At 33.8% G+C, this 16,394-nt stretch overlaps 1 protein-coding gene across 2 annotated transcripts in view; it reads left to right on the forward strand.

Moving 5' to 3' along the window:
- AADAT (aminoadipate aminotransferase) overlaps positions 1-11,478 on the forward strand; it is a 21,662-nt gene extending 10,184 nt beyond the window's left edge. For both annotated transcript variants that reach the window (XM_006906319.2, XM_006906318.3), the window contains 8 exons: positions 2,731-2,796; positions 4,037-4,119; positions 4,557-4,653; positions 5,849-5,910; positions 6,178-6,242; positions 7,569-7,675; positions 10,358-10,459; positions 11,437-11,478. In XM_006906319.2, coding sequence (XP_006906381.1) covers positions 2,731-2,796; positions 4,037-4,119; positions 4,557-4,653; positions 5,849-5,910; positions 6,178-6,242; positions 7,569-7,675; positions 10,358-10,459; positions 11,437-11,478 — 624 coding nt within the window. The remainder of the gene's footprint in view (positions 1-2,730; positions 2,797-4,036; positions 4,120-4,556; positions 4,654-5,848; positions 5,911-6,177; positions 6,243-7,568; positions 7,676-10,357; positions 10,460-11,436) is intronic.
- The last annotated feature ends 4,916 nt before the right edge of the window (positions 11,479-16,394 follow it).

Here is a 16,394-nt window from a genome sequence, read left to right on the forward strand (position 1 = left end):
AATTGGTATTTTCATAAAAAGAAATAGTGTTCTTGGCCTGATTTTAAATTTTATGAGAATTTTTAATATTTGACCCCAAGTTTGATTTTTATTATTTTTAATTTGTATTTTCGAATTGTCTCTTTTTCTTACTCTTTGTCAAGTCAGGTTAAAAATAAATTCTTCAAAATTAAGAGGCATGTTCCTTTTGTAAAGTCTCTTTTAGGTACCTGACTACAATGCCTAAGCTTTTCACCATAAACATTTTTTTAAAATATCAAACAATATGGAGCTATACAGAAATCTTTCAAAAATAAGAGAAATGTGACTTTTTATAAAGTCTTTCGTGTACCTGACTGTGCTCCCTAGCCTTTCACTACAAATAGCTGTTAAAATAAGTACCAAACCCATGTTAAAATATATAGAATTTAATTATGTGTAGTAGAATCACATATATAATGAGTAAAAGGAAATGTTTAAAATCTTGTATATATGAGTATACATATATACGTACATATATGTGTGTGTATAAATATAAAATCTTCACTTAACGTTGCAACTTTAAGCAAAATGACATATAACAAAATCAGTTGTATCATAAGCTAATTGAGATAAACAAGAGTTAAGTTCCTACAGCATCTCATCAACATTATAATGAAACAATATTGTTCAAGAACACAGAGTCATGCACCACTTAACAACAGAAACACGCTCTGAGAATGTGTTATTAGGCAATTTTGCAGTTGTGCGAACATCATAGAGTGCACTTACACAAACCTAGATGGTACAGGCCATATGATGTAGCCTATTGCTCCTGGGCTACAAGCCTGTACAGCATGTTACTATACAAAACAATACGAGGTTAAATCAAGCACAAGAGAAAATGATGCAACCAAGAGACAAGGTAAACAGGAGATGCATGAGGCTGCTGCTGCCATAACACTACCTACTGTTTATACAGCCAACCTTTCTTTATAAATAGAAAGAGTACACTCTAAAATATACTAAAGTATAGTAAATACATAAACCAGTAACAGTCATCTATTACCATTATCAAGTATTATTTATACTACTGTCCATAATTTTATGTGCTATACTTTTATAAAACTGACAGCTCAACAGGTTTGTTTACACCATCATCACCACAAACACGTAATGCATTGTGCTACGATGTTGTGATGGCCACCATGTCACTAGGTGATATGATTTTTTTTTCCACATTTTATTCATTTTTTTTATTATTTGTTTGCTTTTCAATTGCAGTTGACGTTTAATATTGCATTAGTTTCAGGCGTGCAGCATATTGTTTTCTCAGCTCCATTATAATCTTATGGGACCACTGTCGTATATGCAGTCCATCGTTGACAGAAATGTCATTACGTGGTGCATGACTGCATATACTGAAATACTGCCTTATTTTTATCAAACACTCCTGGTTTCTGTCCTGAGCTTCTCTTCTTATTTATACACTCCCTAGACAGTGTCATCTGGTTCTATGGCTGTAATTCTGTTCTATAATGAAATATCTCTCCCCTGAACTCCAGACTTCTGCTTACAACTTTAATACTCAACTTCTGCATCCAACATCCAACATAAATATCTAATAGGCATTTCAAACCTAGCATGGCCACATAGAACTCTTGATTTTGTCCAGCCACACCCAAACTTCCAATTCGCAGGCCCTCACATTCTCCATCTCCATAAATTGTGCCAGCATGAACAATTACCTTTTATTCCTCTCTTTCTCTTCTCTCTTCACCCCCGCCCCTACATCCAACCCATTCTGTTGAGTATACCAACAAATTATTCAAATCCATCCATTTCTCTCCACTACCATTTCTGTCGCCACCTACTTAGATACCAGCTTCCTTCCCTCGCTATCTACTAGGATGCTTTCCCCACCAGACCCCTGCTGCACTCCACTCTTGGTCTCTAACCATTCTTCACACAGCAGCCACTCTTGTCCTCCCCCTGCTGAAATGTAAATGGAAAGCCAGTCTCATTGTCCTTCTGTTAACAATCTTCCAGGGGCTTCCCGCTACAGTTAAAATAAAATACCAAGTCCTTTATCTGCCTTGCAAAGCTGTCCTGGTCAGCTATTCTCAGGCCTCTTATCAACCTTCTTGTAGCCCATTTGCTGCAGTCACACTGGCCTTTCCAACCCTTAAACGGGCCAAGTTCTTTTGTCGCCCAAAGGCCTTTGCTCTTGCTCATCTCTCAGTCTAGAAGCTTCTTCCCTGATATTTCCACAGCTGGCTCCTTCTTGTCATACTGAGCACCCTGTTTAGTGTCCTGCATAGCTGTAAAGTCCCCCATCTAATATGTCTTCATTATCCATTGGCTTATGTATATTTCATTTTTTCTCACTAGAATGTAAGTTCCATGAGAACGAGAGCCTCTAGTGCCTCCTTATCCATCTTCATTAGTTTGGGGTCCCAAACTAATCTGTGACCTGTTAGGAACTGGGCCATACAGCAGGAGGTGAGTAGCAGGTGAGCGAGCCAAGGTTCATCTGTATTTGTAGCCGCTCCCCAGTGCTCACATCACTGCTTCAGCTCCACCTCAGATCAGCAGGCATTAGATTCTCATAGAAGCACTGGTCCTTGGTGCCAAAAAGTTTGGAGACCACTGGTCTAGACAGTAGGCACTCAATAGCTTCTTGAATGAATGTAGACAAAGAATTATGGTTCCAAATGCTTTTGATTTTATATAGCAGTTAAGAAATAAATATACTACTTTAACCTTTTTTAGCTTGCGAGAAAATATGATTTCCTCATAATAGAAGATGATCCTTACTATTTTCTCCAATTCAACAAGGTAAGTGACAATTGAACTTATTTCACAATTAGAAGATAAACTGTTATGAGTTATTACACTGCATTTGATTTTAGCCTGACAGCTAATCCACCTTTACATTGAAATTAAATGATTGATAATTTACTACCACTTCAACTTTTAGCCTTTTAGTTTTATCATGGAATTAGTACTTCTCATTTTGGTATTACTGTTCTTTCTAGAAATAACTTACTTTTAAAATGGTAGCTGGTGCTCCGTACTGTGCATTTGGACAAACACAAGATTTGGAAGCTGTTTTCAAGCTGAAAGAGAAAGAGGACTGTGATCAATTAGTGACATCCATTATGGACATAAGGCATTACTGGCACCATGCCACATATTTGCCATCCCTATCCTTAAGGTCTTGGATCTTACTTGCAGTAGAATGGGTTTTTAGGTTTCTTCTCACTATATAGGTATGCCACTTTTCATAATCATTTGTTCCTAACAGACAGTAGTAGTGATACAGACTCTCAATGCCTGGTTTCTCAAACTCAAACACTATCTTTATTTGCTCTCAGGGCTGCTGAGAACATATACTTGGATTTGATTCCCCCTTTAAATCTACTGGAAAGAAAAACTTTTAATTTCTCTATATGGTTTGCCTGAATGAATAGTATGTCTGCCTCCCTACACCCCATCCTCAATGTGATTGTGGCTCCCTTTCTTGTATACATCTACTTTTGAAGCAAATAATTTATATTGATTAAATTTCTCATCATCAGCTTCATCTTTTATCTTTCTAGTTCTAAGGATCAACATTTTCTCTCTAAACAATCCTGAATGCTTCTGACCCTCTTTATATCTTATCCAAACTAGTTTTTCTTGAATCTTTCCTCTAAATCTGTTTCTAAATCTGTTAATCCTGAATTTTAGTCCTTAGGGCCAGGAGGGCCTGGGTGAGGTTTCCCTAAATTCTTAATAATGGCATCTTAACCAAAGGAGTAAACCCTTGTGTGTGTTCGTGTGTGTGCACGTGTGTGTGTGTGTGTGTGTGTGTGTGTGTGAATGGCAGAAAAGTAATCAAAACATGCAAATACTAATAAAAGAACATGCATCTCTGTTTTTACTCCATTTTAAATAGTTGAGATAAAGATAATGGAAAAGATGGTTCTGCTGCTGTTCATTAGAATCCATGCTTTTCCCATTCTCTACATAAAGTTAACTATGCAGTCACTAACAGAGTTCTCAAACCAATAGTATTTATGTTTCCCGTTTCAAGCCCTGGGCACCAACATTTCTTTCAATGGACGTTGATGGGCGTGTCATCAGAACTGACTCTTTTTCAAAAATCCTCTCCTCTGGGTAAGCCCTTATTCTCTAACTTAAGGCTAGATCTAAAAGAGATAGAAACTGTGCCTCATCATCTTTAGTCTAAACAATTCTTCTCATTTAATATGTTTGTATTCCATTTGCCTGAAAACAGCAGTTAAATTATTGATATAAAAATAGGCCTGTTCTCTCTGTTCATCCCCAGTAGAGGGAATGGTCAGGTTTTCAGTTTCGTATATGAAAGAGCATATTTAGAAATACTTGGTTAGACTTGCATTATATTTTAAATGTACACTTAAATTTAAATTTGTATTTTAAATAAGAAGTAGTTAGTTTTATTAGAATATTTTAATTGTCTAGGACCATTTGCCCCAGGTCACAAGTCTTTTCCTAGTGAAATCAGGAAAATGACATGTATTAATTAGTACAGGACTGGTATTGTGCTGTGCCTTTTCTCTTTTTTTATGTAGGTTGAGAATAGGATTTGTAACTGGTCCAAAAACCTTAATAGAGAGAATTGTTTTACACATGCAAGTTGCAACATTGCACACCAGCACTTTTACACAGGTAAGGACAATTTAGGAAATAGAAAAAAAAAATTTAAATCAGTTAAGAATAAAAATTAGATGCTCACAAGTAAGACCAAGTTAAGGTGGCAGGGAGGGAAATCACTGATACTGAATCTCTAGTTGTAATATGTACTGAATTAGAAAACCAGATGTTTATTCTAAAAGACAAATGAGAATGGAACTAATCTGGCGTTATTTTGTGGCACAGACCTAACTCCCTGAGAATCAGGCTATCTTATTCATGTTGTGTACCTAGCATCTATCACAAGAACTTCATAAAAACTTTTGACCCGAACAAAATGGAACTGGGCTGGAATCAGTAATGTAGCTTGAGCTTCATTGTCTTAGAATCTACAATGAGAACAAGAACTCCAAACTTGTTTAGTAACTCATTGTTTGCCTTCACTGCACATGTGCTAACCTGTCCTAAAGACACTGGTTGGTATGTATTTTAATTGAAATAGAGTTGATTTTAGAGAATGTATAAACTTCCTCACAAGTTTTGAGAAATAATTGAGTCCCTCCCTAATGCAATCTTGAGAATCAGATCTTAAGGACAGAATTGCTACCTAAGAACTCAAAGTTCTTAGGGAACTTTCTGTAAAATAGGACATTCACTTGATATTTTACATTACAGAGTGCTTTATTGAGTTTGGGACTTGTTCCTTTTCTTTTTGTATCTGTTATCAACAAAACTTTACTATCCATTTATAACATTTAGAACTTCCATTTTAGATAGAAGAATCTTCAAATATATAACTTTATATGTCTACTATATGTTTTTTACATTTAGAGAAGAGGTACAGTATGGTAATTAATAGCATGGAACAGGAGCTGGACAATCTGACTTGAACCCAAGCTCTGTGACGAGCTTTGTGACCTCAGGAAATTTAACTTAACCCTTGTATTTCCTTATCAGTAAAATAGAAATAATAACCTGCCTAATAAGGTTATTATAATATTAAATTAGCTAAAATATATTAATATATTGCAATAATTTCTGGCACTTAGCAAGTACAATATAAATTTATTTTTATTGTTATTAACATCTATTTTAAATCACTGACTGTATAAAACTTAGTCAGCTAGTTATATTTTCTTGTGGTGGTATACATGTAATCAAGAGTGATTGGGGAAAAAAACCTGTTTTAGAGGATAAACTATGACATTTGTTATTGTCTTATCTCTTTTAGCTTCTGGTAGCACAGCTCTTATACCAATGGGGAGAAGAGGGCTTTCTGGCTCATGTAGACAGGTATTGTATGTTAGGTTCCAGATTTTACATATAAATGGACTTTGCTTTATTAATTGTCATTTTTTAATTATTCCACAATAAAGGAAAAAATATAATGGTAAGAAGTTTGCCACCAGACAGGTCAAATAAATATGCTCTATTCTCTTATCAAGCATTCAACATTTTTATCAAGATAGAAAACAAATTCTTGTAGACGGGACTCCAGAGCCTTTTAGCTTCTGCAGTCAGTGTACTAAACACTTCCTTTTTATTTTATTCTTCTTCTAGGGTTATCGATTTCTATAGGAACCAGAAGGATGCATTATTGGTAGCTGCAGAGAAGTGGTTAAGTGGTGAGTGGGACATATATCCCATCCTGTGCTAAACAGTAGCATCTATTTCAGTGGGTGATAAAACTGCATAATATTGTTAATAATCCTGTGGGCAAAGAAACAAGAGTGCAGGAATATTCTTGTCAAGAAAATATTACCCTATAAATAATCTCAGAAGTAACAGTCTGCAAGCTCTGGCATATTTCTACCTATCTCTTTTTTACCTGTCTGTTGCAAAGAATTTGTGGTTTAAAAAAAAAAAAAAAAAAGATCGATTAGTCTAATAATCAACCAGCGATAAGTTACTTAAAGCTAAATAACATCTATACTCGAAAGGTTTTAGAGTTATTTCAAAATTTTCCTCTAAATAGAAGAGGAATTGTGAAACAATCAAATATACTTCTTTTCTAACTAGCTTATATAAAGACAAAAGAGTACAATCTACAGAGGATTTCTCTTACAAATGATTTGCCTTTTAATCACTAACATTATTTAATATTATCTATTGCTAATTTGATTGCAGGATGGTTTAGATTTAATTTTCTATTTAAAAAAGAAAGTAAAACGAATTACATGGCTTTAATTATATCATTAAAAATGCCTTTGATATTAATAATAGTAAGTAAACAAAAAAACCAATTCCTTATTTCTGTCATATCTTGTTCTCTATGAAGTCTCAGTAAAAATAGAATTATCTCTATGCTAAGAGTACTGTTCTACCATTTACAATGGAATTGAAGAAAAGGTTTTAACTAACAGCAACTTTAAAGAAATATATATAATTAAAACCAAAATAATTACTTTTCCTTCCTGGTTTTTCTATCCTGAGCCTCAATGAAGCATAAAGCCTACAAATGCACCTGGAATTACTGGATTTTAAGTACTTCTTTTCATAATTAATTACATGCTGATAAAAACTAATCTATTGGACTTCTAAATTATTACATAAATGATAGGATTTATTGGAAAACTGGAAGAATCTAGAAAGAGTTGAAGAATCCTCTTCTAACACTGCAAGAGTCATATTCGGCTTCGGTTTGTTTCAATCTAAGGGAAATAGACATAGGTAGTATATTTCTTGCCCAACCCTAAGACTGACTAAAATTGTAAATAACACACACTGGGCTCCTTTCCTCCCTTTCAGCCACACACTCACTCTTACTTTTTGAAATAAACTCAGTACATCAATTTTCAGAACTTATAAAATTATGTATTTTTAAATGCTATCAGTAAAGGAATCTTTTTGGAAATACTAGTTAATAGTTATGCAATTATATCATTAAACAATGTATTTGATATCATCAAAAATAGCTTCAGGCGATATTTATTCCTTTCTTTTGTTTATAGGTTTGGCAGAGTGGCATGTTCCTACTGCTGGGATGTTCATATGGATTAAAATTAAGGGCATTTATGATGTAAAAAAACTGATTAAAGAAAAGGCCATTAAGAAAGAGGTAAAAAGGGGGGGGTTATACTTTTTCTTTAAAGTAATTTCTTACTTAAATAAAAATGGAGAGACATATTTATCATTGCCCACCACCTCAACTCATAATCTTTTAATATCAGATGTGTTATCTCATTATTAAAATCATAGTAGATTTTTAGGTTACATAACCATTCTTCTTATCTAAATTAATGGAAATATAGTCATTAGTCTGAGCTACTGGTTAGTTTAGTAGCTAAGAGCACTCTCTGGAGTGACACTCCTTGGGTTTGAATTCCAGCTCCACCCTTTACTGGATGTGTGGCTTTGGGTAAGTTACCCTCTCTGAGTTTTACCTGTAAAATAGAAATAATGAGAATCCCTCCCTCATAAGGTTGCCATGATAATTAAATGAGTTAATATTGGTAAAGCATTTAGACTACTACCTGGCATATAGTAAATGCTCAATAAGTATTAGCCATTAATATTTAGAATAGAGGGTTCCCCGCCCCTTCCGATTATGAAAGTAAAGCATATTCATGGTAGCAAACTTAAAAACTTAACAAAAATATAATGAAAAGTTTTTGAATAGCCCATAATTTCTCCACCCAGATCTTATGACCATTTGTGGTGTACTTTCTTGAAAAGTTTGCATATAGCTAGTATTTTGGCTGTGCAATTATTTTATATGGTTAAAATTACACAGAAATGTTTTCAATTCAAATTAACCCATGAAGATTTCTTCTATGTTTTTTCTCCTTTTATATTTCAATCATAAGTCTAATTAGATTTTGTTCTGGGGCATTGATTAAGCTTAGAAATCTAAATATATCTCTGCATAGTTTTTCAAATTACCAAATAAATTAATTCTTTTATCATGATTGTCAGTCTTTTTATAAACAATAAGATCTATTTCTAGTATCATTTTTTTTCTCGAAGCAATATGTATAAAAGAACAGATTGTGTTGATGTTGGCAGAGCACTCTGCTAGTGTCTAAGAGAGGAGGCTGCTAAAAGGCTAGAGCTAGAAACTGACCGGCTGGACTCCAGTGCCAGTTCCACTTGCTTAGGAAAGTCATTCATCTTCTCTAATCATCTTACTGGAGGGCAGGACTCATGCTTTATGGACTGTTCTGATCCTAGTAACAGCATACATTAGGTACTTAATAAATACTAAACTGATTTATTTCAAAGAAATATATTTTAGCATAATAATCAAGTTTATATTTTCTTTGCTTTTCTATCAATGCTATTATCTTAAGAACATTTGATAATTAGCTGTTTGTATGTATCTCTGAGCTATGTGCTAAGGATACAGACTATGTATCCTTATTTAATTGCAGTTTTTTCAGTCCTCATCCTTTATTCCATATATCCTGTTGCATGTACCTTAACTTTTTCTAAATAATCTCCAACTTTATCATCACTGCCTTAGCCTAGATTTTGGTCATCTTGCAAAGAAATTATTACCACACCCTCCTTTTCTTACAGCAACTTGCTTTTAGCACATGCCAAAACTTTTCTACTATTTAAGAGAAATGATTTTCATTTTATTGTTAATCAGGATGCAAAATCCCATTCTCTGCCTTGAAATCTTTTCCCCAGAGTATCCCAAATCAATTCACTCCCAACTCATCTTACTTTAGTAGACAGTGCCCAGATTCATACTGTGTAACAAGCAGTTTACTTAATGCTTTTGAATATCATGATTGTACTACATAACAACCTCAAAGACTTAACACAATCGAAATTTATTTCTGACTCACATAATATTTACAACGATGTGATCTGCAGGCATCTCTGCTCCAAATGGTCATTCGGAGACCCTGGTTCCTTCCACCTCCTTACTCTTCAGTCTTCAATGCATAGATTTCACAAATGGCTACAGAATGGAAAGAGCATGGTGAATCACACAGGGGAGAATTTTATGGGTCAGGCCTAGGAGCACACATGACTTCACATCCATTGGCTGGCTAGGTTTCAGTCATGTGTCCACATATAACTAGAAAGAGGCTGGGGAATAGAATATATTCGTATGGCCAGGAAGCAGAGGGAATGTACTTTGCCAGAGTGAGCTATCTGCCACAGTGGTCATCAAGAATCGCAGTGGTTCTCACCATTGTTCTTGACACACTTAACATTGTTATTCCTTTGCTTTATGTATTAAATTTTGTACCTTCTTTCAGTTCTTTGAGGGAGCCAATTCACACTCTGTATCTTCCTACTAAAATACTCTTCCCCAACTTTTTGCTTAGCCAACACCTACCTATCTTTCAGATCCCAGCTTAAAAATCACTTCCAAATTTGATAACTAAAAAATGTTATCTCATCGTTTTAACTTACGTTACTTTTCTAGTTAGGTTAAGCATGTATTCATGTTTATTACCATTTCTATTTATATTTCTTTTATAATCTGCCCTTTACCCATTAAAACTACAATTTTAGTGTTTTTCTTCTTAGTTTCTGTGAATTCTTTACATGTGGAAAAGAGGTAGCATTTGCCATAATTATTGTAAACATTTTTCCAGTTTCTGTGCTTTTGGTTTTATTTATTGTATGTCATACAGAATTTTTACATAAATTTATTTTTCTCTTGTGATTTCTTTAATTGCTTTTAGTTTTAAAAAGTCTTTCCTCATTCTGAGATTGGATTTACCTATATTTTCTTTTAGTTTTTCTTTAATGGTATGTCACTTATTTTCCGTAAACTCAGATATTAATGGTTCCTGGAAATGATTTCTACATCGATAGCTCAGCTCCCAGCCCTTACTTTAGAGCATCCTTCTCCTTGGCTTCTCCAGAACAAATGGATGTGGTAGGTACAATATTTTCTTTAGAGTAACACTAACTATAAATTCTGTTTTTTGGTATACGTGCTCATTTTGTGAGTTACGATATAATTTACTGTCTTCTTGAGTTTCTGCAAAACAGGTATTAGTTGAAAAGTCATGAATTACCATTAAAAGACAAATTTGACTTTTTTGCTAGACTTCTATAGACAAATGAAGAGACCAAGTTGTAGTTATAATTTGTTGTTTTCATGAGTAGTTTTCAGACCTACTAAACAGTGTTGGCTGATTACCAATATGTTATAAAGAAAAGCTCTTTACTTCCTTCTTAGAATTAACATGAACCAAAAGTACAAACTTATGAAGGCTCAGTCTCTTTCACTGAGGAAAAAAGCATATCAGCAGGGGTCAAATAAAATAATATTCTCAAATTAATCACAAAGTGTAGCTTTAACCAAATAACACAACCAAGGAAACAAGTTCCTAAGGAATGTGTGTCTGAGAATCCAAAAGATCTATAAATTGACTATTGTCATTAACCTTAAGAAGAGTTCTATTTATCCTTGTAGATGTATTGGTTCTTTGTGTGTTCTTTATTTACTTGCTTTCTCATGTCATTAAATATGCTTTTCATAAGCTATCTCTGCTTTTATATAAGGATGGAGTTGGGCAATTAAAACATTTTTCTGCACATATATAGAATGTATGTGCAGGTGAGAGATTATATGAAAAAAATAAAATCATGTTTGATGTGGAAAAAAGAAAATTATGACCTTGAGAGCTATAAGAACAACAAAAAAAATCCTGGGAATCAGATATATTTATACCTACATATATTATGATATTTATGGCATCCTAATAAGATAAAACTGAGGTTAAACTTGATTTTTCATTGCCTTATCTTGACCTGAGGTGGCTATTCTTTGTTTGAATTTTTAAAGTTATGACAGACTTCCTAAATAGCATCCTAATTTTATTAATTCTTATCTATTTTCTATTGTAGGCCTTCCAGAGATTAGCTGAACTTATTAAAGAATCTTTATGAAGATATCAAACTCTTCATAGTACTCATGAATTTTTCAGAGAAATTATTTCTATGTTTTAGCAAAAAGAAGTGATCATTGATGTTAGATTTTCAGATTGGATTTCATCAAACATGTCATATATAGTAATTTAACTAGACAACTTTTATTAAAGTGCTCTTAAATCCACCAGATTGCAAAATATATTTATAATCCACTTGTACCTTTTGATAAATTTTCAACTTGCAAAAAATTATTTTTGCCTTAGATTTTACTGTAAAGAACCCTGTAGTTGCTTTATAATTTCTATAAATTTTCTTTGAAACTAACATTTTACAGTAAATTATTTTGAAAATATTAGAAAATAAAGTTCAAAATGGTATATAATGTGAACTTTTTCAATTTTTTAGGAAAATTTAATGAAAGCTTGTTGCAAAAATTATTAGAATTTGACTATTATAAATGATTTTCAATAAGAGTACCACAAACATTGTTATGCCATAGAAATCCCTGTAAAATAAAGTTCTGAAACTCACTAAATGTACCTAAAGGCATCAGACCTGTTAATTCTAAGTATGAAGGAGAGATTGAGACTTAGAAAATTTTACTACATTGCATTTTCATAATACTGCACAATTTGTAAAAACATTCTTATCAGTTATGTAATTTAAATCTCTACACCACTTTAAGGTACTTAGGATATACTTTTTAAATTATTTTCTTTCCCACCTTTTAAGAAGTTTATTTTTCCCATCTAATCACCAAAGTAATATATGCTTATTTTAAATTGTTTAAACAATTCAAGAAATATAAGGAATAAAGTAAAAGCCACTTACTGTCTCACCCCCTAGTGATAATTGCTGTCAGCATTTATCATTCATCCTTTTAGACATTTTTCTGTACATATACATGTAACAGGTAAAAGAATAGGATCTCATTATGGTAGTGTATCATAAATATCCTGTATTTAGTTTTCTATTGCTTTGTAAAAATTACCACAGTGTCCTAAAATCCAGCAGTTGTATAGCAATAAGTTCCTTTAAGAAATTAGGAAATTTATGTGTTATTTATGCCAACCTTTATGTATATAAACATCTATCATAGTTATTATTGCCCTGGCATCTGGATGAGATGTTACATCTCCCAACAGTTAAAGTTCTTGAGCAAAAATCTCACCTCAGAGCTCGAATCGCCTGGCTCAAAGCCCAAATCCCTTTTTCAAAGGTAACTCTGGTGGTTATTTAGGAGAAAATTCGAGAGACGCAGAGCCCGAAGGAAAGCTGAGATGAGGAAACTGAGAAGAAAATATAAATTAAAGAGCTTAATAAAAGTAAAAATAAAATTAGCCTTCCATTTACTTTGTTTAGGAGTTTTCAACAATAATTAAAATTGTTTAGCCATGCACTATATAAATGAGTGCTTTGTTTTTTTTGTCACCAACACAGAATAGTTGATTTATATGTTCATTCATAATCCCCAGCTTTCAAGCAGGAGATTGCCTCTAACTACAATATATATATATATTGTAGAATCTCTGTCTACTTTCTCAGCCTTTTTAACTATTTTGGAAAGCACAGAATATATGAGTATTAAACATTTTTTGCTTAAACCAGCTACAGTAGTTTCCATTATCTACAACTAAATGCAAACAGAGCCAGGGGAGTCAGGGGTCTCAAAAACCACCATTAAGCTTGATGAGTCCCTAAAAGGATGCAGAGGACCCAGAGGTTGTATTCACAGGTACAGTTTATTATAGCGAAAAGATATAGTAAGATCTCAGAAGGAAAAGCTACATGGGGCAAAGTCTGCAGGAAATCAGCACAAGCTTCCAAGAATCCCTTCCCAGCAGAGTCACACAGAATGTGCATAATTCCTCCAGCAATGATTTGTGACATCATGTGCAAAGTCTTGTTGACAAGGTAGGCTCACTTGGATTGGGTTGTCCAAGGTTTTTATTGGGGGTCAGTCACATATATATATAACACCTACATGACTGACCTCAGTTACTGAAGCTCCAAACCCTCAGAGGGAAAGGCATTCACCATAAATCACATTGTTAGTAAAAACCCCTGGAAAACTCTTGTAGTATGGGTCACAACCCCCAACATGCAACACACTCTTATCGGTCAGAATATTCCAAGAGTTCGGTTCCCAGGAGCCAACCAAGGGCATCATGAAAACAGCCCTTTCTAGGTAATGTGCATGGTTCGAATGACCCAGAGCTGCTGAGTTAACCCTTTCCACCCACCAGGAATCCCACTTCTAGACATTTATAGTAAAGAATGACCCAAAATATGGAAGAAACTAAAAAATGCAAAAATAGTAATTGTAATTTAAAATAGCATAATGCTGGGGGTAGCAGTTGAAGTTTTGGGGCTAAATGTCTCAGAGTAGGAAAATGGTTATATCAGTTATGGTTCATTCACATAACTAAGTTGTAGGCAACCACTAAAACACCATTATGAAGCAGTATCATTCATTTTATAAAATATTACAGTAAAACAAATATATATAAAATGGAATGAAAAATCAGGGTATGAATATACATATACTTTAATTACAACTCTAAATTCTAAGAACAAATCTATCAAAAAGACGACAATTGGATAATATTTTTCATTTTCAAAATATTCTCTAACATGGTCCTTTACTTTTATAATTTAAAAATAATTTTGAATACCTTAAGAAAACGAGTTACACTTTTTTCAGTTTGATAAGCAGAGATTCTTAAAAGGCAATGGTAAAAAAATATAATTCAGGATGGCACTAGTGTGCAAATACCATGTAATGGAAAATCAAATTGGAAGGCACATCTATACAGCCAGAGTCTATTTGAATCTGGCCAAAAATTACATAGGTTTAATTTTCTATTGTTAGTCTATGTGGCTTCTTTATGGCTGCCATAATGTCACCATCTATGGACCCAAATAAACTGAAGCAGCTGTGGAACATCTCGTCCTGGTGGTTTTCAATATGTCTATTTCAAGTTGGCCTAAAACAGTTGTCATTTAGCATGGTTCTCTTTTTATTTAAATTTGAATATTTATTTGTCCATGTGAGGAATTTTCTCTCCTCTACGTATGAAAGTTTTTAATGCTCCCCAAAAATACTCCTACAGCATGGTGTATCTTTAGATTCCTTTTTAAAAGAATGTTAAATTAAGTCTTCATTGGGTGACAGTTATTAACTTTATCAAAAGTAAACTTAATTAAAATTTTCGGAGACTAAAAATCTTAATGAAAATCAAATATTGACTAAACATCTAATTTTAACTAGTGATATGTGTTTATTAAGATTTTAGGTTTCCTGAAGTTAAGAACCATAAGTCCTTCCTCTGAAACCCACTGGCAATTAAAAGAATGTGATTTTTTAAGTGTGTGTATTGTATATGTGTGCATTGTATAGCCTGCCTTTATAGTTACTCTACTTTTAAGCTTTGGGATTTAAATTTTCATATATCGATTTTATTCTTTCAGTCAGCAAATATTTATTGAGTGCCTACTATTACAGGCACTCAACATATAGAACAAAATTAATTCTTACATTTGGGGCAAGAGTTGGTGAAGGAAGACAGACAATAATAATTATTAATTAAAGTATATTATGCAGCGATAAGTGCTACAAAGAAAATAATAAGGGTAAAGAGATTGATAATGATAAAGCTGGGTTACTATTTTTAAAACAGGTCTCAGAGAAGTTCCCCAGAACAGGTGACATTTGAGTAGAGAGCAGAATGCAGTGAAGGAATGGGCTGTGCAGATTATCTCTATAAAGCACTTGATGCAGAGTGAACTTGAAGTGCAAAAGCCCTTAGGAAAGACCACATTTGGCCTATTTTAGGAACTATGAAGAGTTCTAAGTGGCTAAAGAGTCCACAGAAGTGCGCAAGTCTGCTCAGCTGCCACAACAAAGCACCACAGGCTGGGTGACCTAAGCAACAGAAATTTATTTTCTCACAGTTCTGGAGGTTGAAAGTCCAAGATCCAGGTGTCAGCAGAGTTGGTTTCTTCTACAGCCTCTCTTCTTGGCTCGTAAATGCCTGTCTTCTCCTTGAATCTTCACAGGTCTTCCCTGGCTGTGGCCCAATTTCTTCTTCTTGTAAGGACACCAGTCACACCAGTAATAGGAGATTATGGCCCACCCTAATGACTTCATTTTAATTTAATTACCTCTTGAAAGATCCTATCTCCAAATACAGTCACATTTTGAGGAGGGGGGTAGAACTTCAACATATGAATCTGGAGTCAGGGATAACAATTCAGCCCACAAGAAAAAGAAAGTTTAAAAGATAAAAGGCCCAGAGATAAGGGTGAAGGGTGGCCAGACCAGGTAAGGCCTTGAGGGCCATGCATGAGTTTGAATTATTCTATGGAAATGGAAAGCCATTGGAGGGTTTTAAGCAGAACAGCATGAGCCAGCTTGGAATTCAAAGGGTCGCTCTAACACCAGCATGGAAAATGGATCAGAATGGAGCAAGGGTAAAAGCTGGGAGACCACTTAGGAATCTGGGGACAGGACCTTCTATTTCGATTAGAATGATCAGGAAGGAACTCTCTGATGACATTTAAGGCAAGATCCAAATAAAGTGAGGGGAAATTAATGAAGGTATCTAAGGAAAGAGAGAAGCAAAATAATTTTTTAATAAAAACTAAATATAAAGAGGCTGCTTTATGAATTGAAGGTGAAATAAATACAACATGATTCCTACTCTCACATAATTTGAATATGCAACTCATTTTGTTTCTCTTATTAGTTTGACTTGACTAAGTTGCTTTTCTTTCTTATTCCTGTTTACAGATTTTTTAATTCCCATTTTATTTCATGCACTTTTTGTAAACTGTTTTATGTATATATTTTTTTTTGCTTGGAATTTATAACTGAAACTGGAAATTTAAATACTAACCCAAAAAATGCTCATAATTTTAATAACATTTAGTAT

Source organism: Pteropus alecto, unplaced genomic scaffold, assembly GCF_000325575.1.
Source record: "Pteropus alecto unplaced genomic scaffold, ASM32557v1 scaffold50, whole genome shotgun sequence".
NCBI lineage: Eukaryota > Metazoa > Chordata > Mammalia > Chiroptera > Pteropodidae > Pteropus > Pteropus alecto.